The sequence below is a fragment of the Lutjanus erythropterus genome, chromosome 12 (assembly GCF_056507025.1).
Source record: "Lutjanus erythropterus isolate fLutEry1 chromosome 12, fLutEry1.hap2, whole genome shotgun sequence".
Lineage (NCBI taxonomy): Eukaryota > Metazoa > Chordata > Actinopteri > Lutjaniformes > Lutjanidae > Lutjanus > Lutjanus erythropterus.
Genome location: NC_139328.1, coordinates 6015060 through 6040142, shown reverse-complemented (window position 1 = coordinate 6040142; position 25083 = coordinate 6015060). Strand labels below are relative to the sequence as shown.

Sequence of the window (25083 nt, the reverse complement as noted above, 5' to 3'; positions counted from 1 at the left end):
TCTTGATGAGTGAATCTCCACATGAGAAGGTTCCTGGAGATGAAGATATAAAAGTAGAAGCTCTAAATCAACAACTCACTGCAACACGGCCAAACCGTTCCGGTGATTCAATACAAAACCGTTCTGTGAAGCACCACAACACGGATCATTTACAGCCTGCAAGCATTTTGATTGATCCACGGAACATTGTCGGCCACTCAATTGAGATTTTTACATCACTTTGTTATCACAATAAATGCCCCTCTAGGGCAACTATTGGATGACACTTAGAATATTGACAAACGAACTGAAGGGCCGTGGAGATGATTTGAAGTTGTAGTAGTGACCTCAGCATTTGTATTGTTAGCTTCTCCTGAGTCCATGTGTGAGAAAGCAAGAGGGACACATGAACAGCAGACAGTTAACTCTAATTAAACCTCAGTGAGCATGCTTCAGCTTGCTGCACTGCTCACAAGAGGGCTTATTAATTTGCACTACTGATTCGCCTCGCGTTACTTCTGCAGGAACAACTTCTTCGCCCTGTGGCTGGTGGGAAACACAGTTGACATCTGCCATATTCCACTATGTGACCTTCCTCTGGCTTCAGAAATCGCGCTCAGTAACAAAGATGACCCTGCAGAGCAATGTCATCCCTCACAGCTTCTGACTGCTCTAAAATAAAACCCACGCTGTAAACAATTTCAACCTTCAAAACATTCCCCTGCTTCCAAGATGAGCGACACAAACTACTGGGTCGTGGACTATGATCTCTCCTCTCCTGCTCCGCCCGGGTTCCCCAGGAGCCCGACGGTGCTGCAGCCCATGCCGGGGCACCCCGAGCAGGGATCGGCCCTGTGTTTCGTCGGCCTCCTTGTCCTGCTGCTGCTCTTTCTCCTCGTTCGCTGCGTCCGTATCTTGTTGGATCCCTACAGCAGCATGCCGGCATCATCATGGACGGACCATAAGGAGGGGCTGGACAGAGGACAGTTTGATTATGCCCTGGTGTAAAGACGAGGAGTGAGCAGCGGGCGAGGAAGGGGATGTGTAAAGGCTCTTTTGAGGGACTTTTGATTGATGTTTATTTTATGCCCAAAGTTTTGGCTCTGGAAAATGAGCAAAACTGCAGTATGTTATAGTATGTTTGACATTTAGTCGGGGTAATGTCAGGATAACAGCATTACAACCATTAAACCGTTTCTGTATAAGGATTTAATGCAGCAGAGCAGAGAGACAAGGAAGTCTGGCTGCATCCATTTTAATTTACAGTAATTCATGTATTATCAGACTCATAGTGCATATGAAGTTACACTCCAGCTTTTAGAGTGACAAACACTGCAGGAAGACAACGATCAGTATCGCTGGCATTAGGTTTATCATGTCATTTTGTAATTCCATAATGTTTTTATAAATCCCAGAGCTGAACCATAAATAGAGAGCAGAGCTGCGGCAAGAGAGGTCCTGATTGAATAAAAGAGAAATTAAATGAGTTTAGGGCAGACATGGAAGTCGTTTAGACAGAACTATTACACACTGTTATTGGAGAGTTACAGACAAGAATGACAACTTTATATATTGATTTATTGTTTAAATGTAAAAATGACATTGCAGCTTTTATTTTTTGAGCTTTTCTTTGGAGCTGAACCAAAAATATTGAAGATGTCACATTTTCTCTGCAAGTGGAATCTTTTTTAAAAATTTATTTATTTGTGATGTGAATCATGCTGGATATTATTATTCTCAGACAATCCTCAGGTAAATTATTTATAATTAACCAAAGCCTCTGAAACTGAGCTCTTTTTTCTTTAAAATTCACTGTGTCCTAAATTTCAATCTTATGCCCCTATAAAAGCGAAATTTTCTAATACATAACAGTTAATACAGCATATTTTATTTGGGGTTGTCCTGTTTCATGTCGCTCTCCCTTTAAGAGGCTTATGAGGCTCAGTGCAGGGGGTCACAGCGTCGGCTGAATATGTGTCATATAAAGTTCTGATTACGAAATGCATGTACACCAATTTCCTCTGCCTAATCCCTTTTGCCTCTAGGCCCCGTCCTGTGAGTGCACCAGCCAAATCTGTTCAACAGTGCCTGTAGAAATGTGAGAAATGCTAATATCTATTTCATACTAATGATGTTACTGATCCTTTTGCCACTTGTTTTGTAATATTGTTTCTGCCCTGTAAAGTCCTTTGAAATGTGGCTATGAAAGACTCTTTATAAATAAAGTTTAGTATCGATATTTTACTGATTTGTTAGGATCTGATTCTTTAATGACGACCAAAGGACTGTTTGTTAATACCAAACTATTGTATATGGTCCAACTTCCTGGATGTAGACTCTTGCTTGTAAAAATTAGATATTTTCCTAATGTTTCTTTTAAGTGGCATTCAGTTTTTTAATGAAATAAAAGCTTTTGTCTGGTCTTGATTTTAGAAAGTTTCATTTTTATTTATTTATTTTTTTTTTTACAGATCTGCAGTACACACACAAACACAAACTTCTACTTGAGCAAAGGCGGTCCTCACTGCTGCCCTAAAATCAATATCAGCAAGATTTAGAGCAAATGAAATCAATCGAATAATCAATCGGAGGCTCGTAAAGAGACACAGTCAGTTAATTTACGCGGATCGGCCTTCACAGAGTCAGATCACTCCCCTCCTAGAATAAAATATATCCCTACCCTGAGTGACTTAGAGCCTCATCACAGCAATCTGCTTGTTTGAAGAGAGACATACATACATAAGAGCAACTTCACTATCACCGGGGGTTTCTCCAAAAGATCCACATCAATCATCACAATAAAAGTGACAAAAGCACAAAACAAGAGTTTAGACTGTAAGAATTGGACTCACATATTAGATATTGTCTTTCTAATCTCCCTTATCATCTAGAAACATGCACTTACAGGTGTAGTTATATAGTTTTAACTTGCATTTTCTGAGCGCATTTTCATTTGGGATTTCAGTAGGATTTCCCCATATTTTTCCTTTTCAATTTGATCCTTCCCAGTAGATTTTCCTGGCTTTGACTCTTACTCAGGAACCTGGCCATCTGGTTAGCTGTGACCTCCTCTGGATACTTTGAGAACTGCAAGTGTGAGTCCACTGATCACTGCAGGATCAGTCAGTGCTCAAATGTGCTTCTACATCATGAGGAAGCACATAATAGATACACAGCACACAATCCTTTACACAGTGGTATGCTAGATAGATAATATTTTACAGTCCATCTCTGTGGCACATTTGTCTGAGTTATTCTGATATCATCTTACATCAGCTCCTGCAGAGAATTTTATTACTTAAAGGGCGACTCCATCTGCGTTCTTTTCTGTGTTTTTCAAATGGAAATGCCCACTGAGCTGTGAGCAAAGAGCAGTGACGTAGATTAGAGTGCTGATGCCCTCACCTCACCTCCCTCAATCTAGGGGGTTTATAACGTCATCATGCATACAGCTACATTGTGGAAAAACATGGGAAGACATTTTTAGAAAGGCTTGAGAAAATAGCATTTTGATACCAAAACATATGTACCTCAACCAAAAGTTGAATTTTCAGATTTGAATGCATACAGACTACTATTGCAAAGTTACAGAATTATATAAAAAAATGAAACAAATAACCCGCCTTTTAATGAAAAACATTACCACACAACGGTTAGCTCTGCAATGACAATTTTGGCTTGTCAGTTGGTCCTGACTGAAATATTTCAACAACTTTTCAATGGATTGCCATGAAATTTTTAGCCTGGGTCAAGACCTTCAAATCCACCCACTCCACTGAGTGTGCAGTTTCTCTGAATGTGGAAATTAAGAGTAATGAATAGACAATTCAGTCTGATATAAGGCTAATAGAATTTTGTGCATACATTCATTATCCAAAGGATGAATTCTAATTACTGTTTTCTTTAAGTGCCAACAGCAGGCTGAGGTTTGTAATTATGCTGTAAAATCTCTTTTAAAGATTTCATGAAATTCTGTACAGACATTCAGGTACCCAGAGTGAATCCTATCTATCATGATCCCTTGAATTTCCTTGAAGTGCCTCAGTGAAATGTCTCAAACAACTATTGGATTAACCTTTGGTGACCTTTCATCTAGTGCAATCATCTGGTGAAAATTTTAACTGTTCCAATACTTTGTTTTTCGACTAAATATCTGCAAAACTAATGTCATGCTCATCAGCCTAAGCCGTGCTTTGTGTTTAGTGCTAATAGACCTTTTTCACAGCAGCCACATTGATATGAAATATTCAGGTAAACACAGGTGTTACCAATGACACTAATGATTTAATTTAGTGTAGCAGAGTTTTTCCAGCGAGCCGACATGAACAATAGCAGCACCCTGATTCTGTTTGACCTGAATGAAATGAAACCCTTAATCAGTATCATTGGTAACACCTGTGTTTACGCTACTATTTTTGTCAAAATGGCTGCTGTGAAAAAGGTCTATTAGCAAATGTTAGCATGCTATCATGCCAAACTAAGATGATGAACATGGTAAACATTATAACTGCTAAACATCTGCAAGTTAGCACTGTCATTGTGAGCATGTTAGCATGGCAAAGCACTGTTTGAGAAGGGTTACTGTAACAAACTCAGTTATATCACTTCAACCTACCAACACTAATCTCTCTACATGGAGCATACAAACCTTGATTATAATGTTAATGTTACCACTGTCAGTAAGAAGTGAGGAAGTAAGTCAGGGCATGTTATTTGTGGTAATAAATGCAGCACAGCCAGTGCACAGGCAGACTTTGGTAACTGGACTATTAACAGTCCTCCACAGTTTATCAGGCTCCAACAGATGGTTGGCAGCACAGTGCAACACCCCCCACCTCATTAGTCCAGCAATTAACTGGACAGATTTTGCTTCAGTGGGTTCTGACAATTTACTTCCTTGATAAAACAACAAAGGCACTCAGTTCCCATCACCCTCTCCCTCACACACACATGCATGTGCACACAGATATGAAAATAAGGCCTTATCATAGAGACGTATGATGACATGCCTGGCAGAAAATGCTTGGTGTGACCATATGTGACACTTATAACGTGCCACAATAGTTCTATGATAAATGCTATTACTAGTAATGCTTCTGCAGTTCTTATAATTTTTAATTAAAAGCATCATTGATCAAATTTTAAAAGACATGAAAAAGACTTTTGTGCCATAATTTTAAGTAAAAAGCCTGTTTCTGTGATGCCTGTTGTAACATGCTCATCTGATTTAACTCTTTTATATTTCATAATATGCTGAGACAAGACATCTGTGTCTCTGCCTCAGTTTGTGGGCATATAGACAAGGCAGGTGCACACGGTATGCAAATACCTTCCTGAATGTGGACAGGCTAATTTTCTGGTAACATGACTCCATCCCACATAAATGCACAGAAAAAAACACACTGGTACATCAACCCCCCCCCCCCCACACACACACACACACACACAGACAGACACACTGAAATACAAACAGAAGTTAAGCACAGCCCACACACATGCAAAACATGTTTTTTCTGTTGTTAAATGTACACAAACTCTCTCTCCCAGTACACACAACATCCTTTGAACACATTTATCACACACTACCTATTTACAACTGAATAATACACCTATGATTGAGACATAACACAGCTGTGATCCTGATCCATGAGCATGACAAAACAGTATAAACAGCATAACAGTAACGATGTTATCAGCAGACAGGCTGCTTATCTCCTTCCATGACAATACTATCAGCTGAGAGGCTGAAGAGGAGGATGGTGTGAGGACCACTGGAGTGTGTGTCTGTGTTGACATGGGTTTAGAAGGTGTGTGTCCCTGTTTCTTTGTGTGGGTTTTTTAAATGGGTGTGTCCCATCAGAGTTTGTATTATAGCAGTCAAACACAGAGGCCGCCATGACAGCACACACAATTGTTTAAAGCAAGGTTTGTAAGCTTGATGGTGGAGCAATGCACACACCTGGAGAGCTGTGTTTACCTTCAAACTATGACATCCTGGAAGCGTCCGGGATTCTTGCTGTGAGTGTCATCAGCTGCTTTCCAAGACAGTGGTAACCAAGAAGAAGTCTGTCATGAGTACAACCTACAACAGAATACAAGGAAATGTAATAAGATATACTATTTCACATCAAGCATTTTGTGGTTACTATAGAGTACAACTTCTGGTAGAATACAAGGAAATGTAATGAGATATAATGCATGTTTTAGTCTATTCACAGGCTGTTCCACTAAGACAATTTTTGTGTCTACATGTATCCGCAAGTTTTTAAGATTTTTTATTGCCACTGGTTTAAAAAAGTCCATCAAATATGACGCTAATGTACTGGAGATTGGGTTCAAATTAGGCAGAAAATAAATCCATAGAGACAGGAGTGCTTTCAGGTTAACCTTACTAGCTAGCGCCTCCATGCCATCCAGACAGACATTTCAGTGGTCACAAAGGGATAAAGTTAGATATTTGTTAGATAACAAACTCCTGTTGATATCACCAAAGGTTAAATGTACAGGCGTTTTTATGCTTGGGGTAAAATTTAACAGCATGAACAAATACATGTTTAAAACCTTCCTAAACAGAATGAAAACTTTTTAATACTTTCAAGGCCTTTTTTATGGTAAATGTGAATTTAAAGCATTTAAAGACCTGTAGCTACTCTGGTAATAACATGAGAAGCACATATGGGCTGGGTTTAGTCAAGCATATTCTGCAGGCATTAGCCACCAGTCAAATGTTGGTAAAATAATTATATGACTGGTAGATTTCAGATGTCCATATTTTTAAAAGTGAATTTCCCACCCTGATTTTGTGTGATACATACTTCAGTCAACTTCAGTTTGTGGCCACAGGAAGCAATTAATGCTAAGTCCTTAAGCCACATGCTACTGTCCAAGCCAGAACAAGTGTGGCTGTAGCAGCAAAACTCCTAACTTGGTTTAAATTTAGCGCGTTTTTTTTGTGTATGAATGCAACTTTCCATTTGTGAAAGGACAAATAAGTTGTCTCTTCATTCTTCTTTCTACCTCTAACTCATAGTATTTCTGTCTGGAGTGTGTTACAGGGGTAATATAGCGCCCATTTTAGAATAAACCGTTTTAATTTTTGTTATTAGACCGTGTAAATTGTATAATACCCTGCTAATGCCCAGTGTTTTCGTTGTTACCCCTGCTGAGTTAATGGGTTATGAGCAGGAGACGCCCCAGGTGTTTCATTAGCCGCTCAACCGTCAAGTTACATCATCCTGTCAGAAAAAGACCGAGAATACCGGAAGCCTTCAGAATAAAAGCTTACTTAGTTGTCTTTACGAGCAATTATCGTCGAAAGACTGAACAGAGTTATGATGTAATATTGGTTAAATTTGTAAGACAAATGCTTTCAGGTTTCTTGGTAAATACCGCCATTAAAGGTCCTTAAAAAGTGCAACCGTCGCTACAAACGACTTTTATTTTGAAATCCGTGGCTCCAGCTTGTCGTTATGGTGCCCAACTTAACGGTTGATCCGTGATGACTGAACGGTTCACTTCTCCTTTGCTGGAGTCGTTAGGATACAGCGACACTGAGGCGCATCGCCAGCCGAATAAAGGCTGGAACAAATTCACAATTAAAAGTGGATTTTATTCTTCTCACTTCAGGATTGATAAAGTCATCATTTCCGTAGAGCTGCTGCCAGGTGAGTTTCTGTTCCCCAGCACGTTTATTTCAACAGGTTAACTACAACTTGGTGCTTCACCGTGTAAATGAATCAACTGTACTTTTGTTTGTTTTCAGTCTGGTTTTGAACATAGACGAGAGATATAGTATTTCTAGTTACATGCCTGTACAGACTTTTTTGTATGTTTATGTTTATATTTTGTATGTTTGTGTTGCTCTTTAGTTAAGTTTTTTTTTCTTCTTTCCTTTATAATCTACTACTACAAAGACTACTACTACTACTACTAAGTCTACTACTACTAGTCAAGCTTTAGGGCCTTTCTTAAAAAGGTTATTATTTAGATTTATCAGTATTATGTAATAGCCACATCAACAAAACAAGAACCCACAGTCATAACAAAGCACAATAGGGCTGCAAGTAACGATTATTTTCATGGGCGATTAATCAGTTGATTATTTTCTCAATTCATTGATTAACAGTTTGTTTTCAAATGACAGAAAATGGTGAAAAATGTCAGTTGTTTCCCTGAGCCTAAGATGACGTCCTCAGTTGTCTTGTTTTACTTACAATGCAAAGATATTCAGTTTAGTGTCATAGGAAGAAGCTGAAATCAGAGGATTTTGACTTTTTTTTACTTATAAAATGACTCAAATTGATTAACTGATTATCAAAATAGTTGCTGATTAATTTGATAATTTATTAATTGTTGCAGCTCTAAAGCACAACAAAACAGGAATACAAAACAAAACATGCAACCCAAGTTTAAGGGCTTTGTTTGTTTCACATCTTTGAGAACTGCATGCATGGTTGTTTTATGACATTATTCACAGACTGACTGAAGGATGTTAACTTTAATGTATTGTTTATAGCTTTGCTGTTACTTAATTAATGATTGTATTAATGAGGGACGCACAATTAATCAAAACTCTCCAAATCGCAGGAGCTGCAACTTTTTGATGAAGGAAAAATGTGAAAAACAAAACTATTATAATTAAGTACTGTGGTGCTGCAGAGATGCCCTGACCTACAAATCTTGTTCTGCAGATGTAAGAAAACATCCTGATTTTTTTTTTTTGTTTCAGTGAAAATGAAAATTGTGATGCAGAAAGGATCAAGCAATTGGATAATCACACTTTTTTTTTAGAGTATTGTGCTGCCATAGTATTAATATTTTGATGTATTTTTTATAGTTGAGGTATAGACAGATATCACACCATGTTGTCTAGAAGCTCTCAGGATGTTTGTTATATGCAAGAATAATATTCCTCTTTTTATTTCCCTCTCATGCGCACCCCGCAGTGCCTACCCATGGTACTAACACACACATACACACATACACATACACACACACACAAACAAAGAGAGATTCAGAGGTCCCTGAGGTCTCCTGCTGGGTACTTGGAAGTACCACACCTCCCAGATGAAATCACATCCGGTTGTGGTTTAACTGTTTGTGTTAACCTTTGTTATAAAACATCATCTTCACCATGTTTACCTGTTTACTTTTTCGTCACCTCTGCCTGTCCACCCACAGCAGAATGGACCTGCTGCCTGACGTATGGAGGCAGGACTACTGGCTTCCTCCAGGTGTGACCTGGAGAGACATGGAACAGCTGGCAGACTCTGACCGACCGCTACCCCAGGACCTCTTCATAGCTCTGCCCCTCGCGCTGGGCTTTGTAGCCCTGCGCTACGTGTTTGAGAGGTAAAACACACCTGCTCTCTTTGTTCTGTAAAGATCTGGGTGATGTTTGGGATATTGTGGGCATCACAGGTCCTGCCATTGTTGTCTGTGTGTTTTTTTACTGTGTGGTTTATTATTTGACTTTAGACAGAGAAGAAAAGAAGTAGAAATGTTCTCGCCTCAATGATTTTCGTGGAAGTTATTTTAAAATATAACAGATGATTTTCAGTTTGCAAAATCTTATGAAACACAAGCAGTTATCAGCTTGAAAAAATCTGTAAGAGAAACTGTAGGTAGCAAAGATGGAGCAGTGGGCTTGTTATGATTGCAAACAAGCCTTATAGGCACTTTTTACACCCACACACAACAACACACACACACACACACACACACACACACACACACACACACACACACACACAGATTGTCTTCAGGGGTTTGATTGGTTGATTAAATCTCCAGTGGGTTCACTGTTGTAACACTCACAGGAGTGAAGAGCTAGTGGAATGAAATGGCTTGTTAAGCTCAGTTGATATGTCATTGTTACGTCATATTATTCCACTACACTGATACTTTAATGTCGTATTCTGTTATCTCATGTTTATTATATGAAGTATGTTTATGTAAACATTCATCATTCTTCTTGTGCTTCTGGTTCTTCTGTAAGGATCACGTTAGCAGTTTGAGTTGGCTTAGTAAACCGAGACTTCAGTAGCCCGTAGCTAGCCCACCTGATGAGACCTGTTGGATATTTTTGCAGACTGCTGAGCTAAAGGAATCGGGATGTTTGTGGAACTGGAATGTTGTGTTGAGAAAGGCCCACAGTTTGGATAAAGCATGGTGGCAACAGCAGGGGCTTGCACCTATACCGAATACTTGCCGGCCACAGAGTAACTTATTGTTGCCACAGGCCACTGGGTCATGTTGAACCATGAGGAATATCAGAAAACTAAACTATCAGTTTTTCAAATTCATCACGTTTGCACTCAATGTAACATGTATAGTTTACTAGATATTTATTTTTCTACTTATATTTTTCTGTTTCCACTTTCTTCTATGGACTCTTTGTTGTGTGGAAATGCTGAATCTCCCTCCTGATAATCAACTGAATTTGATCTTATCTTAAATACAAATACTGGTATGTGTCAAGCTTAGTGATAATACTATACACTCACACACTCACTGCTTTGTTACTTGATGTAACACAGACATCGTATCCACAGGAAAGCCTTCATCTATCCTTGTTCTCAAGTCTTTTCTTTTTAATGACTGTTAAATGGCTTTTTATATACAATAAGTATGGCTAAACAATGGTGGGCCAGAACCTTGACTGTCCCACAGTGGGTGTTATGTTATCAACTGAGTAAGCTCTCTTTTGTCTTCTTGCCCCCAGGTTTTTGGCCCCACCCATGGGCAAATGTTTGGGGGTGAAGAAAAGACTGCAAGTGACTGCAGCCGCCTCCCCAAAGCTGGAGTCGTTTTACACCCAGAGGAGCAGACAGCCAACACAGGTTGGTCTGAAAAGCATGCATGCAGCTCAGCTCGACGTGTAGCACATTTTTTATTTAATCCAGATGACGATATCTAAACACACTGAGAAAGGATCAAGAGGATCAAGGGTGTTTAATGTTCATTTTAAGCTTTTACTTCCTCTTGCTAATTGCAGGTGGGATAATGTTCACAGAGGAACATGAGTGTTGTGATGGTAACACATCCTTGTTCCTGGAAAATCCAGCCTGAGGGAAAACACACCATATTTATAGACATTAAACACACACACTCATTATTCTCTCACAGCTTTTGGATAAATTAGAAATGCCGCAAGAAAAATGTTCTTATGTGCATGTGCTGGGCTGTTTGTTTTAAGACGATCATTAAAACCAACAGGACCAAAGATTACTTTACTTATTCATCTAACACTTTTACATTTTGTTGTGACAATACTTGAACCTCTCCCACAAATCTTTGCATGTATCCCAATATCATGATAAAGTGTTTTTGAGAACCGATATAGTATCACTGAAGATAATATCGTGATGTCTCTCAACCAAACTAGTGCTGCTAGCCAAACGTTAGCTTAGCAGAGTAGCAATAACTGCCAGATCAGTTTTTATTCTAGGGGAATTCACAATATTGTCTGGTCAAACATATTTTAAGTAACTTAAATATATTGATTATTAATTAATTGTATTTATTACCTAAAGATTTATGCCTATGTCAATGATTTTTTTCATGGTAAAATGTGTTTAAAAGATTTTAAAAAAATAAAGGAATTACATCCTTTCCATCTGTTATAGTTCAACCAGTCAGCTTGAAAACTTAAAACCATTTTTCCTCAACTTCACCCTGTCAGGACTTGCTCTCTGTTTTTGCAGTATGCCCCATTTAATGGATTTCTCCCTCCCATTATTGTTTCAGAGTGAAATAGTTAGTTTGATGTCGCTGTGCGGCAAAACCCAGAGGCAGATTGAGACCTGGTTCAGACTTCGCAGGAACCAAGACAGGCCGTGTCAGACCAAGAAGTTTGGTGAGGCTGCGTAAGTGTTTTCCCTCTACTGCTCTTTCATTGTTCATGTTCCAGATGACTTCCCTTTAGAACATTTCCTTCACCACCCACTGTAAAATGCCCTTGAGAACTTGACTTATTGTCCAGGAGTGGCCACTGCAAAAAGATACACTCTACCCAAGCTATGCTGATTCATTTCTGGACTTGGTTACCCTTTTGTTTCAGTGTTGATTTTTTTTTTTTTATCTTACAGATGGAGGTTCTTTTTCTACCTCACAGCCTTCACAGCCGGACTGGCCTGTTTAATTGATGTGAGTTAAAAAAAAAAAAAAAAAGCTTTATAGAACTAACGTATTAACAAAACACTACTATTATTGATTTTTTTTTAAAAAAAGCATATTTTTGTCAGTGAATCAAAGCACATTAATATAATCCAATAATTAATGTATTAAATTATGTTGTGCACTTCCACTGGTACAGCTGTATTCTTAAAACTTCTTTTGTCTTTTCTGTACAGAGGCCGTGGTTCTGGGACCGCAGTGAATGTTGGAGACAATATCCAGTTCAGGTGAAAACATTTAAAGTACATCATCTCACTGCTTTGGATTGTCCCCTTTCATTTTCCCTTTTTCATTACTGTCCTCCTCCTATATTAAAATGACAATGTGGACAATCTTGTTTTATGTGGAATCTGTTAATTGTGATCAGTTTTTAAGGGTAGTCATCTGAAGGAAACAGATTAAATTTGATTTAAAGAGGAAATGCAAAACAAGATGAATCTGTTTCCTAAATGATACTACAGAGAACAAGAAAATATTCTGCCTCACTTTAATTTAGATTCAATTACTCAACGTATGGATAAAAAAAAAAATCTAAATTAGTCAAGAGTTAAGGGATGTGAGCAGAAATGCAGCAGCAGTTACCTTCTGACATTTAAATGTGATTGCCATCAAGCTTGCAATGAAAAAATAGTCTTTCTTTAGCTCTATACACATCGATATAGACGTCAGCCTGATTGTGCATCAATGTAAACTCTGCCCTCACAGTCTGTCTGTGAAATTGAAGCTTCATTTTAAGGCTGTAACTTTCATTTTCATTAATGAGTCAATGAATCTGCAGACTATTTTCTTGATTTAAAAAAGCCCAATCCTACAAAAGACTCCAAATGCCTTTTTTTGTCTCATCAATTCCAAAACCCAAGGATATTCAGTTTCCATATAAAGATGCTGACTTAGCAGAGGATGGTTTCGATCCATCGACCTCTGGGTTATGGGCCCAGCACGCTTCCGCTGCGCCACTCTGCTGCACGGTAACAAATGTATTCAGTCCCCATTTTACGAGGCCAGTGCCTTATCCATTAGGCTGCTAAGGCTTTTTGTGTTCATCCACTATGGGAAAGAATAACAGTCTTGATGTGAAGTAAAATCTGTAATTCTAATGCTGTTCACTGTAGTCTCGCTGCAGACTAATTGTTTAGTCTATAAAACATAAGAGAAAAGTGAAAATGCCTCTTATAGTCTCACAAAGTAGAAGAGGTGATGTCTTGTTTTGCCCGACCAAAAGTCCAAAACCAACAAAGGGCTTTAAAGGACCAGTGTGCAGGATTTAGTGGCATCTAGCATTGAGGCTGCAGATTGCAAACACTTTATCTCACTGTTCTCGTCCAAGCCAGTGGAAGACCCTAGAGTGGCCACGAAACACATTAAAGGCCCTATCCAGAGCCAGTGTTTGTTCAGTCCGTTCTAGGCTACTGTAGAAACATGGCGGTGCAACATGGCGGTCTCCTTGGAAGAGGACCCATCATTAGACTCTTTATATGCAGACGCCACAGTGACTGCTTCTGCTTGTTGCAGCGATTCGTCAACATTACTGCCATACTGCTCCAGGCAGTACTGGCCTGTGAACAAATATATGTGAATGGAGGGAGCTGCGTTTTTTTTTCCTGGATAAAAGGCACTAAAACGTTTGCATATCTCAACTGATTTCAATGAGTCCATTTAATATTAAAGGGTTTATGATTTTTTTGTAACTTACTGCATGTAGATCATAAACCCTTGAATATAAAAATGACTCACTGAAATTGGTTGTGAAATGTAAACGTCATAGTGCTTTTCATTCACAAGAAACACACCTCCCTCATTAAAGGCAAAGTTTGTGGTTTCTTATCTGAAAGGATGTACCACAGCTACAAACAGTAATTCTTAGTCTACATTTTAAGTGTTGGTCAGTAGAACTATTACAATATATGTCTTAATTTCTGTGCCAACAGTAAATGTCCTTTCTTTTTTTTTTTATCACTTTTTAGTGGCTTTTGAATACTAAATATGAATAATGTTTCATCCACAGCCCATGGAGAGAGCTCATTACTGGTACTACATGCTAGAGTTGGGTTTTTACGGCTCTTTGCTCCTCCGGATCTCTGTGGACATCAAGAGGAAGGTGAGGACTTTAGATTCCCCTTTGAGTTTCTAAACTTCACTGCCTCACAACATGTTTGCCTTTTAGAGAAGGACATGAGTGAAGGTATTAGCCTCATGATTACTTTAATCTGATCATATTTCAAACATGATAGTTTGCACTTCTACTTTTCATGAGAGACTTCATGAACACATGGTTAATAAGTGACTCACTTCATGAAGTATTTCCTCTATATATGGTTACTTTGCCAGGATTTTAAAGAACAGGTGATTCACCATTTGGCCACCATCTTCCTGCTCAGTTTCTCCTACTGTGCCAACTACATTCGCATCGGCACCTTGGTCATGCTGCTTCATGACTCCTCTGACATCCTGCTTGAGGTAATGTGGAATCCCACATACTCTAGCCTAAATAATTAGACTTGCTTGCTCAAATTTATATGCAGTGTGGCTTTCATGTAACCTTGGGTGGAGCTGAACAACTTGTATGTTAAGAGTTATATGTCTCTCTAGAGCCACAGCCAAACAATCACACGGGACGTCACAAATGTAATTAATTTCTTCAGGGCACATCACCATAGATTCATTTACACATTGGCTGCTTTTCTGCCTCCCTGTAGCCCAACCAAAGAGAGGAAAACTGGCTGTATAAATGTTGTAAACTACAGTCAGATCAGATGTTCACACTGCGCTCAAGGCTGTTCTTAGAAAATATTTATCCAGTTTGACATCTCTGTAGTAGCCTGCAGGATGCTCAACTTATTTCAGCAGATGTATCCTGTGACTGAGTCCTGAGAGCTGAAAATACTTCAGCTGCCCCCAGTGACTGTTTTTTTTTACCTGGACAAAAACAAAGGATTGTACATGAGAAACAAATTAAAGAATATATTAAAAAAAAAAAAAAAGTTGTGCTGGATTCTTGTACCCAGTAAGATGTATGAAAAATTCTGGTAACATTTCAGATATAGTATATATTTATATATTAGTGTATGGAGGTCTGGTTATGTTACAGACTCATCAGGGACTGAGTTGACATTAATCACGTTTTCTTGTTCATCTATTCTCCTGATCCACTGTCTTGGCTCACATATAGCTTTATGGTTTGTGTTTATGGTTTGTGTTTGTTTGATCATGATATTCACTGGTATATCTGCAGTCTGCCAAGATGTTCAACTATGGCACTGGCTGGAGGAGAACGTGTGACACACTGTTTGTTGTCTTCGCTGTGGTCTTCCTCGTGACTCGACTGGTGATTTTCCCCAGCAAGTAAGGTTAACTCCTGAGATGTTTTTCATTTTTGTTGTTAACACTATACATTTTTTCTTTCTTATATTTGTGTCTATCTCTGTTCTCCACCAATGATTTCACTGTTTTTAAATTATTAATCACTATTAGTTTTTAGTCAATTTGTATTTACAAAAGGGCATCGAGGGTGCTCTGTTTATCTTCACATGCCACTCTAAATGTTAAAACTGTTGTATGTATGTAGGTTGCTCATTGTCTACATACATACATACATGTATAAAAAATGCCAGGGCTGAAGAATTTTGAAAAAAATATTAAACTGTGATTATTCTTACTGATATTGCACTTGCAATATGAAAGAGAATAATAATTTTTACACTATTATCCTCATTTTCATTGAAAAATATATTAAAATGATTACGATGTGTTTTGTGCACAAATTAGTACCAGACAAAGATGTTTGAAGTCTGTGGAATATAATGTGAGGGCCAGGACATCTTTGCAGCACAAAAATATCTATTTTAAAATAGTATGTTGACACACAACATGAAGCCTTCAACAAATATTATGCCTCCTTTGACTTAAAAATTGCTGTAGACCAAATTGCGATTTCGATATAATTTTGATTGTTCAACTTTAGTGCATGCCTGTCAGTATTTCCAAATAAAAAATGAATGCAGCATGGGTGACTTGCAAGTCTGTTGTCAAAAAACTTGCTCCAATTATGTGATTATTTTCAGAATCATCCATACCACCCTGGTCCTGTCCATGGAGGTGTTTGAACCTTTTGTCGGCTACTACTTCTTCAACGTCCTGCTGATGGTGCTTCAGGCTCTTCACATCTTCTGGGCTGGGTTAATCTTGCGCATGGTCTATAAGTTCCTGAAAGGCAAGGTGAGAATCAGCAGCAAAGCTGAAATTAACCAAAGACAAGCTAACATGTGTAACACTTGTATAGGAGCTTTCAACTGGAGCCATTTCCTGAGTTAGTTTTAACATCCATCATACAAGTTAAATCCTGTATCTGCTTCTGTCTGCAGCTGGAAAAAGATGAACGCAGTGATGAAGAGAGTGAGGTTGAAGAGGAAGAGGATGATGAAGGAGGAGAGGAAAATGCTGATCAAGGAGATTATTGTTGGGAGAAAAGTAAAGACACACTGAACTCCAAACTGTCTATGCTGACCAACAGTTGTGTCCTAAATAATTTGACCAATCACAGGGCATCTGTATCCGACAGAATGCGTAAAGCACAGTAAAGTTTGGATGCTTTTTATTACATGCAGTCACAGTTTTGCCAGTTTGAGTGATACGGGATGGATGTGATCCATTAACCTCTTTCCTGACATAACGCTTCACTTTTAATTGAGAGTGGAATTAGAAACGCACAGGAGTGAGAGTTTAATCATTAGTCTTTGTAAAATGCTGACATAGCAGAGGATAGTTTCGATCTATCGACCTCTGGGTTATGGGCCCAGCACGCTTCCGCTGCGCCACTCTGCTAGTCACCCCAGATGGGACTCGAACCCACAATCCCTGGCTTAGGAGGCCAGTGCCTTATCCATTAGGCCACTGGGGCTGCTGTAACTGTTGCTGAGCCGCTGTGTACAATTCATGGTACAGTGGGGGTGACAACGCTGACACTATAGTCTTTTTTTTGAGTCACTGTTATATAGATAGGGATGGTAGTCTGTGTGTGAAGTAAAACCAAGAATTCATCAAAGTGGTCAGTGCCTGCCTGTTTTTCTTCGTTGTAGCCTACACTGAAGGCTGTTTACACTGTTCGTCATTAAGCAAGTTCACAAAGCACATGTCTGAAAACAGAAGAGACTGTAAATAAGAAACAGCACAACAGCAAAGGAGAAGATACAAAATAGAACCTAGGTAGCTGATGTAAGACCCTAAGTGTTTTTTAAATACTGTAAAATAATAAAATTGTTTGAAAACATGTTGTAGCTATTTAAATACAGGAAATAAAGTCATCATTTTACTCTTTCTATGTCTGTCTCTTGTTATGATTTAAGACATTGTAATAGTCTTAATCCTAACATTTTGTTTGTTCATTGTTTTATTATTGTCATTGTTAATTTGTTACCATTTGCCTGCTTATAGCATGAAGCAGAGCAGATTTTGGTGATAGTATCAGTGTTTTCTATATTTGTTATTTACTATATATTTAATGTGCTTATATCGCACACTGTGCAATCACAGACAATGAAATCATGCTGTATAACTTCTTCTGTACTGCAGTGCCACCTGGTGGCTTAGACCAGAACGACACTAATAGGCTGGATGCTGTGCTGAAGTGTTTATGGTTTACCTGCAATAGATATGTGAAATACAGGCTAATACAATAATACTCAACTTGTGGGGCCATGAGCCTAATCTGGCCCCCAAAAGGAAGGAGGGACAGATATGCCAGTTTGGTATGATGGGATAAATGAGGCTGTTAGTAACAGAGAAGACTGATCTTTGTGTGGTGGTTTTTCAGGCTGCAAAGTGCAGTAGGACAGACACTGAGCTCTGCAGGGGAAGACAACTATTAGCTGAAGAAGAGCAAATGAGATTAGAGATTAGAATAATTCTGATCCCATAAATCCTTGATAAAACCTGTTTATGTTTTATCTTGATGAATCATTCTAACATTTCAGTGACTGCATGGTGGAAGAAGTTCCAACAATGTTTAATGTTGTACAAAGGTTTTCAAATATTTTGCATTGCATTGGGTGGGAAATTGTTTGCATTACTGTTGCTCCCATTCAAGAAGATTAGTATGTGTATGCACATAGAAAATATAAGAATAGAAATAGAAATTGTAAGTATGGAAAAAATATGTAAAATTAAAAAATGCATTATGATATTGTACATCACAATAATGTTCAAGATGGGGGATTAGTGTGTTGGGATGCAAGTACTATAAATAAGTGTACAGGTTGGTTTAAATGCACTATAAAAATAAATAAATGCAGTAATGAGGCCAGTGTAACTAATGTATTGATTTACTAGTACTGCACTGTATTAAATAGTTGAATTATTGCATAAATAACATCTGTGTCTTAAATGCAGTAAAATATCTGATTCATCTATCATATTAGTTTACTTACACAAAGTCGATTTAGTTAAAAAGTTAAGTTAATAAGTCAGCTTTTTTAAAGTAAAGAGTTCTGGGTGTTTTAGTGTTAGTTTATTTTATTTGATCAATAACGTTATTATTTATGTTTGTTTAGTAACTGACCCCTGGCTCCCTGTCATTTTGAAAAAGTCCCCCCGGGGCAAATAAAGTTCCATACCCCTTCTGTGTATCTTCTTCAGCACCACAGCACCACCTGGTGGCTCGGCCCAGGATGACACTAACAGACTGTGTGCTGCCCTGACATGTTTATGATTTAGTTTCCTGTAATCGATAAGTAACACTACTTTAAAAGATGATGCAACTGATAATGTTAGCGTCAACAGCATTTGGCTACATATGTACATAACATGTGACCGATTAAAAATAGTTAATTAAATGACATGAATAAGGGTGGAGCCGCACCTTCACCAATCGAACACGTGATCAATTTTGTTCGCTGTTTCAATAATTTTCTTAGCTGGTCATCAGTCAGTCATCACTACAGATGAAGTAATTTGAGGTTTTAGTTTTACGGCTTCATCGTCGGATGTGAGTTTTGCCCTTAGTTGCATGTGTTTTGAAACAACCAAACAACCAACTGCTTTCTAAAATGTTTGCATAGTTAAACTACTTTTTACAATTAGCCGCACACCTTTCCACATGCTGATGCTAGTGTTAGCTCACATTAACGTAAGTAGCTTGAAGAACCTGCTGGCTCGGCAGAAATTTATCATGGACAAACCTCGACCCTCAAATATGTTAGCTAGCTATAGTTTTACATGTACGACAGTTTGTTAGCCAGTTATTGAAGGTAGCGGTAACTGACATTAGCTAGTGGCATTTAGCTAATACTAAATACGGAGTCTGTTAGCTTGTCGCACCCGGCGGTTTTGCGCTGAATTTATCTGACGCAGGAAATCTGCGTTAATGTTAGACAGTTTACCGTTTAACGTTAGGTAACACGGAAAGGCACTTACCGTTTACCGTCATTTTACTGACTTCTTTAGCTTTAGAAAGAGTTCTTCATATTTCTGTACTTCGTTTGACGGTCAGCCACCTAGCGGTCGGAAAGAGAAATGCATGCACTAGAGCGCGATGCCGGTATGGTCGCTGTCACAAGGGGGCGCTATAGCCCCCGTGATTAACCTGATCCCCAGTTAGATATGTTGTACTGTATAATATCGTGATATGTATAGTTCATAAATGTGTATGGGTTTTTTACGGATATGGTTGTCTCTGTGGCGCAATCGGTTAGCGCGTTCGGCTGTTAACCGAAAGGTTGGTGGTTCGAGCCCACCCAGGGACGACATACCTTTATGCTTTTTTTAAATACAGAATTTTTCTTTTATCTTCCAATAATAGATATTTTGAGAGAAGCCGTCTGAACGTGAATGGATTACAAAACACCAGCTCGTCGTCGCCAATAAATCTACAACATGTCAGCACCTGTGATCACCGCATCAGCCCTCCTCCATCTGTGCAGATGTGTCGGTGGAGCAGATAAAAAAAAAAACTGGATGAGCTTGTTTCTCCTTTTTCTCATCAAGTTCCTGTTTTGTCCAACTGCTGGTGAATCACGACGTAAGTGAACATTTTATAAATCATAAAACGATCGTTTTCGTTTTAATTTGTGAATTGCATTATAATATTAGCAACAGTCGGTTTAACTGCAATAGTTAACTCTATAATGTGTTTTTGACTGTGCACGATTGGTATTTCAACTTTTACACGTTTATAAATGTGGTTTTGATTTCTAATTTCGTTCCCTTTATGTTAAGTATTAAAATTTTGTGAATTTAACCTGTCAGTCTCCACTGGCAAACTGCTTGTTGGGGGGAAAAAACAGCTGGAAACAGTGAAATTCAGCAGATACAGTCACCTGCATTGTTGATTATAAATATGAGGAAGTAACTAACCATCAGATGCACAGGAACAGTCTCAGCAGCAGGTCTTGGCTTGTGTTTTTTTTCCTCACCTGGCTTTTAGTTTCATTTGCATGTGTTTATTTGATCGGGTCAGTATTACTGACACAATGCCTGGATTCTTTTTAGTGAGCAGCAAAGATGCAGATCTTTGTGAAAACGCTGACGGGTAAAACCATCACCCTCGAGGTGGAGCCGAGCGACACCATCGAAAATGTCAAAGCCAAAATCCAGGACAAAGAAGGTACTCTAAAGTATGAGCAGATGTGAAAAAATTAAATAGCCATGATAATTGGTCCTATGGATCATTAACAGCATGGTGATTTGTCTTAGTTAATATTTAAATGTGCAGCAACCTAGGATGGCATATTTTTATTTTTCTGCACAAATTCCTGTGTAAATGCAGTGATTTTATTGTGTAATTTACTGAGTATGTAAACCAAAAATCTTTTAATATTTGAAATAAACAATCCCGTCGTCATATTTGTGATTTAAAGCTAGATAAGTCCTCTGTTGGTCCTTTATTCTGATAAAGGGGCAAGCATTAAAACAATTATGATTAGGACAGAACAATTTTGAAAAAAAAAAAATCTAATTGCAATTATTTTGACTGTGGGATTGCGTTCTTTAGTCTTTATCAGAAATTGCACCTCCTACTTAAAAATAACTGGAAGGCAAAATGCGATTGCAATAAAATTTTGATTGTTCAGCCCTTATAATGATCAAAACAAACAATCAAAGTTAATATGAACAGCTGGTAAAATAAACAAAGTAACAATATACCATACATGAATTAATTTGCCATTTGCATTTATGGTAACTATTAAAATGCGATGATAAAGGCTTTTAGAGTTTTGGTTTTAGGTACACTGACAAGTACTTGAATTTTACTGTACAAACCTTGAATTTCCCAAACTTACATGTTATAATTAAATACATTGCAGTGTAGTGTCACATTTTCAACACTGACATCTGAATAAACTATATATAAACAAGTCAAAGATGCATTTAAATATAATTTAATTTTTTATGTAAACATGATGTAGTGTTTTGTTTTGCATCAGATAAAGCTGTTTTAAATCAGTTTTGTACAACTTTATGTATCATAAATGTTAATTTGTAAACTCAGTTTACTTGTGATTGTAATAATTTCTATTTCCATTCTTTTTTTTTTATTATTTTTTGGCAAAGAAGCACCTTGAGGTCCAGGGAGATTATTCACACAGCTATTCACACAACTTGCTCTGATTATATGGGTCTTCAAAAACTTTACAAACTTCTCACCAAAGGAAAATGTAATTAAAGATAATATTATATCTATTTCACATAAGAGCAAATATAATGTAATTGTATATGAATGAATGGCTCATTGATATGAGCAGTATTTAACTTTATAATTTCATCCATAAGCAAAACGTGTACTTACAAGTATGGGTTACACGTCATTGATTGCAGGGATACAGTTTGATTGGCAGCTGTAAATTTTAAATGACACCTTCCCTTCCACCAGCTCATCACTGTGTGTTTTGTTTCGAGGTATCCCTCCTGATCAGCAGCGTCTCATCTTTGCTGGAAAGCAGCTCGAGGACGGACGCACCTTGTCGGACTACAACATCCAGAAGGGTGGGTTCAGCTCCCACCGTGCAGAGCTGTCACCAGCATTATAACGTGGGGGCGTTGTTGATTATTTGACCTTTTCTTGTCCTCCCCCAGAGTCCACCCTGCACCTCGTCCTGCGTCTGAGAGGCGGCATCATTGAGCCCTCTCTCAGATATTTGGCTCAAAAGTACAACTGTGACAAGATGGTCTGCCGCAAGTACGTGTACACACAGCACGATGTCATGTTAGTGAGACGGAGACAGCAGGGAGAGGACAGGCTAATGGATTTGATTCATGTGAGAACATATGATCACACAAGAGTGAAAACAAAACAAGAACAACATATATTTGATAGGGAAGAAAAGAAAAACTGCTGATGATCGTAGCTTGGTGCAGCAGAGGAGCAGACATGAGTATTAATACCACAGAGTGGAAATGCTCTGCTACGTGTTTAAGTCCTGCATTCAAAAAACTACAGATTTAAATTTTCAGAATACACTTTAAGCACCATAAATAAAAGCACTGATCATGCAGAAGGGCCAATTTCAGAATCATGTGTAGATGCATTACCCTGTTCATCACATTAATGCTGCAGCTTGTAAAGGGGGAACTTACTACTTCATATACTGCTGGGTGGTTAAATCTATAATATTACACCATAATTTATTAGTTAATTATATTTTTTTTATTGATAATTAGAAACACTGAAGTAACTGATGTCATCAGATAAATTGAACCTCTTTCCTTCTTCCTTATGTTTCACCTTTAATCAAGAATCATGCAGCAGTGAGAGTTGAGTCATTATGCTTCTGTAAAACATGGACTTAGCAGAGGATAGTTTCGATCTATCGACCTCTGGGTTATGGGCCCAGCACGCTTCCGCTGCGCCACTCTGCTAGTCACCCCAGATGGGACTCGAACCCACAATCCCTGGCTTAGGAGGCCAGTGCCTTATCCATTAGGCCACTGGGGCTGCTGGGAACAGTGGTGAGCCGCTGTGTACAATTCATTGTTCAGTGGGGGAGGAAACTGACTCTGTAGTCTTTGTTGACACTTTGCTGTGACGGAGCTGGAAGTCTGTGTGTGAAGTAAACCTTTTTTGCATGTAGCGCGGGTGCTACGGAAACTGAAAGTCTTGTAGTGCAAGCCACAAAAATTGAAGCACGAGTACAAAACATCTGTCACATCGCTAAAACATCACTTAAAGAGGCCTGTGACTGACGGGGCATTAATGCTGCATACAGGGCCACAGCTATGACGAATATTGTCATCATTTGCTCATAAATGGTAGATTTCAAAATCATATATTACGCTTCCAACGGGCAGCACAAAACCCTCTCAGTAAATTTGTATCATCATACATAAAATATTATTTATTTCATATTAGTCATACAGGATAAATTGGAAAGCATTTTTGTTCTCTGATTAGTGATTTACACAAACAGTCATGGGAAGTCGTGTAACAACTAAAACGTAGAATCCAGAAGGTTTTCAGATCCATGAAATATTTGAAAGAATACACTATGATGCAGACACAAGTCTTATGCATGATATCCTCTTGCTTAAAGACAGTTCACCCCAAAATCAAGAAGTTGTTGTTGATGTTTGACAGTTTGTTCCTCTCATGTCAGGTGCTACGCTCGTCTACATCCACGTGCTGTCAACTGCCGCAAGAAGAAGTGTGGACACACCAGTAACATCCGACCCAAGAAGAAGCTGAAGTAGACAGCTGGTATCAATGATCAATACTGTCAATAAAACAGTTTGACAAGCATGATTGATTTTAGTTGGTTTCTGGTTTACAGTTTTCTTCAGAATATTTTCCTGGTTTGTGGACGTATTTCATTGATATATTAGCTACTTATGATCAAAACATTTCAGCAGGTTCATCTGTAGTTACCAGCTCAAGGTGATGACAGAATTAAATCATTATTAGTTGGTCTACAGTATGTTGTGTTGACTACTTAAGGAGGATATATCAACTTTAACGATAATTTAGAGTTGTTAATCAGTATTTGATCAGATTTCAGTCAGATACGATGAAAGGTGTGCTGACAGCTGTGTCTGTGCTGCATAAGAGTCTTTTTTTGGATCTTGTGGCTCCAATGACAAAACCTTCTGAAGGACGATGATATGACATGACATATTTTCCAAAGCAAATAATTTACTTTTTTAAAAACACTTTGTTTTTTAGATAGTGATGTTTTGGTTTTTTGGGTTTTTTTTTCTAGAAATGGCATGTTCAGTGTTGGGGTGTAGTTACCTACATGTAATAAAAATTACTGCATCATCTTGTTTTGAGAGAAATTTAGATGTAGTTTAACTACTTTTCATTGTGAAATACCAAGTAATTTGGCAAATGACAGTTTTAAAGTAGTTTCCCCAACATTGGCCGTGGTTACACCGAAGCAGTTACACACTTTCACAACCAAAAGCTACTAAATATAACAGTCGGATCTGTTAGCCTCTGAGCATCCGTCACCGGTAGAACTGGTTGTAAGGGAGGTTTCTCAGTAGAAGTTAGGCAAGAGGTTGAAGTACTGCTGTTTCAGTGTTGCCCACATTTATCCTGCTGATGCCTGGGATCGAACCGGCAACCTTCTGGTCACAAACCTGCCTCTCTAACCTGGGGATGCACTGCTCCATGTCAGTGGCTGCAAAGGACAATCAACAAAGGAAACAGAACAAAAAAGGAAAAAAAAATCAGCACTTTTCACGTAGATGTACCAGGATGCATTGCACACCAGTTTCTGAGGGCCATGATGTGTATCACCAGCTTCACCTTAAGGTATTACTTTGATGGCCAAACGTAGGAGACAGAAATACTCACTGGGGAATTTATTGCTACAATCGACTACATTACCATCAATACTGACTGAACATCCACCTGAAAAGTGCAGAATTTTCCCTCAGTGGGCATCTCACCTGTATTAATGCAAGAGTTTACAGTACTGCTCTTTCAATTAGACCATCTAC

The 25083-nt window shown here is 38.4% G+C and overlaps 3 protein-coding genes and 4 non-coding genes across 8 annotated transcripts; 4 read left to right on the top strand and 3 right to left on the bottom strand.

The window, feature by feature from the left end:
• Positions 1-1755, top strand: ctxn1 (cortexin 1). Its single transcript, XM_084733155.1, has one exon. The coding sequence runs from the start codon at positions 712-714 to the stop codon at positions 985-987; it is 276 nt and encodes a 91-aa protein (XP_084589281.1). The 5' UTR covers positions 1-711; the 3' UTR covers positions 988-1755.
• Positions 1756-7504: 5749 nt separating this feature from the next.
• Positions 7505-17473, top strand: LOC146317464 (ceramide synthase 2-like). Of its 2 annotated transcripts, none has more exons than XM_084732737.1 (11): positions 7505-7643; positions 9163-9330; positions 10703-10820; positions 11728-11846; positions 12069-12126; positions 12333-12383; positions 14162-14254; positions 14485-14613; positions 15389-15498; positions 16218-16371; positions 16518-17473. In XM_084732737.1, the coding sequence occupies exons 2-11, from the start codon at positions 9164-9166 to the stop codon at positions 16731-16733; spliced, it is 1215 nt and encodes a 404-aa protein (XP_084588863.1). In that variant the 5' UTR covers positions 7505-7643; position 9163; the 3' UTR covers positions 16734-17473. The 2 variants fall into 2 exon arrangements, with proteins under 2 accessions (XP_084588863.1, XP_084588862.1); XM_084732736.1 differs by having other exon boundaries at positions 9160-9330.
• On the bottom strand, positions 13048-13119 carry trnam-cau (transfer RNA methionine (anticodon CAU)). The gene has a single exon. It is a non-coding gene; the product is annotated as a tRNA-Met (tRNA).
• trnar-ccu (transfer RNA arginine (anticodon CCU)) lies at positions 16981-17053 on the bottom strand. Its single transcript has one exon. It is a non-coding gene; the product is annotated as a tRNA-Arg (tRNA).
• A 2345-nt stretch (positions 17474-19818) lies between the features above and the next one.
• Positions 19819-19892, top strand: trnan-guu (transfer RNA asparagine (anticodon GUU)). Its single transcript has one exon. It is a non-coding gene; the product is annotated as a tRNA-Asn (tRNA).
• A 123-nt stretch (positions 19893-20015) lies between these two features.
• Positions 20016-23881, top strand: LOC146317461 (ubiquitin-ribosomal protein eL40 fusion protein-like). Its single transcript, XM_084732025.1, has 5 exons — positions 20016-20167; positions 20638-20752; positions 22045-22131; positions 22222-22324; positions 23739-23881. Exons 2-5 carry the CDS (start codon positions 20650-20652, stop codon positions 23830-23832), a joined length of 387 nt encoding a protein of 128 aa, XP_084588151.1. The 5' UTR covers positions 20016-20167; positions 20638-20649; the 3' UTR covers positions 23833-23881.
• Positions 23008-23080, bottom strand: trnar-ccu (transfer RNA arginine (anticodon CCU)). The gene has a single exon. It is a non-coding gene; the product is annotated as a tRNA-Arg (tRNA).
• Positions 23882-25083: the final 1202 nt, after the last annotated feature.

Bases quoted from the DNA above. Each gene is read 5' to 3' on its own strand.
- LOC146317461 (XM_084732025.1), top strand. From the start codon at position 20,650: ATGCAGATCTTTGTGAAAACGCTGACGGGTAAAACCATCACCCTCGAG. The intron at 20,753-22,044 runs GTACTCTAAAGT...TTTTGTTTCGAG, and splicing joins CAAAATCCAGGACAAAGAAG to GTATCCCTCCTGATCAGCAG. The intron at 22,325-23,738 runs GTACGTGTACAC...CTCTCATGTCAG, and splicing joins GACAAGATGGTCTGCCGCAA to GTGCTACGCTCGTCTACATC.
- ctxn1 (XM_084733155.1), top strand. From the start codon at position 712: ATGAGCGACACAAACTACTGGGTCGTGGACTATGATCTCTCCTCTCCT.
- LOC146317464 (XM_084732737.1), top strand. From the start codon at position 9,164: ATGGACCTGCTGCCTGACGTATGGAGGCAGGACTACTGGCTTCCTCCA. The intron at 14,255-14,484 runs GTGAGGACTTTA...TTACTTTGCCAG, and splicing joins CTGTGGACATCAAGAGGAAG to GATTTTAAAGAACAGGTGAT. The intron at 16,372-16,517 runs GTGAGAATCAGC...TTCTGTCTGCAG, and splicing joins ATAAGTTCCTGAAAGGCAAG to CTGGAAAAAGATGAACGCAG.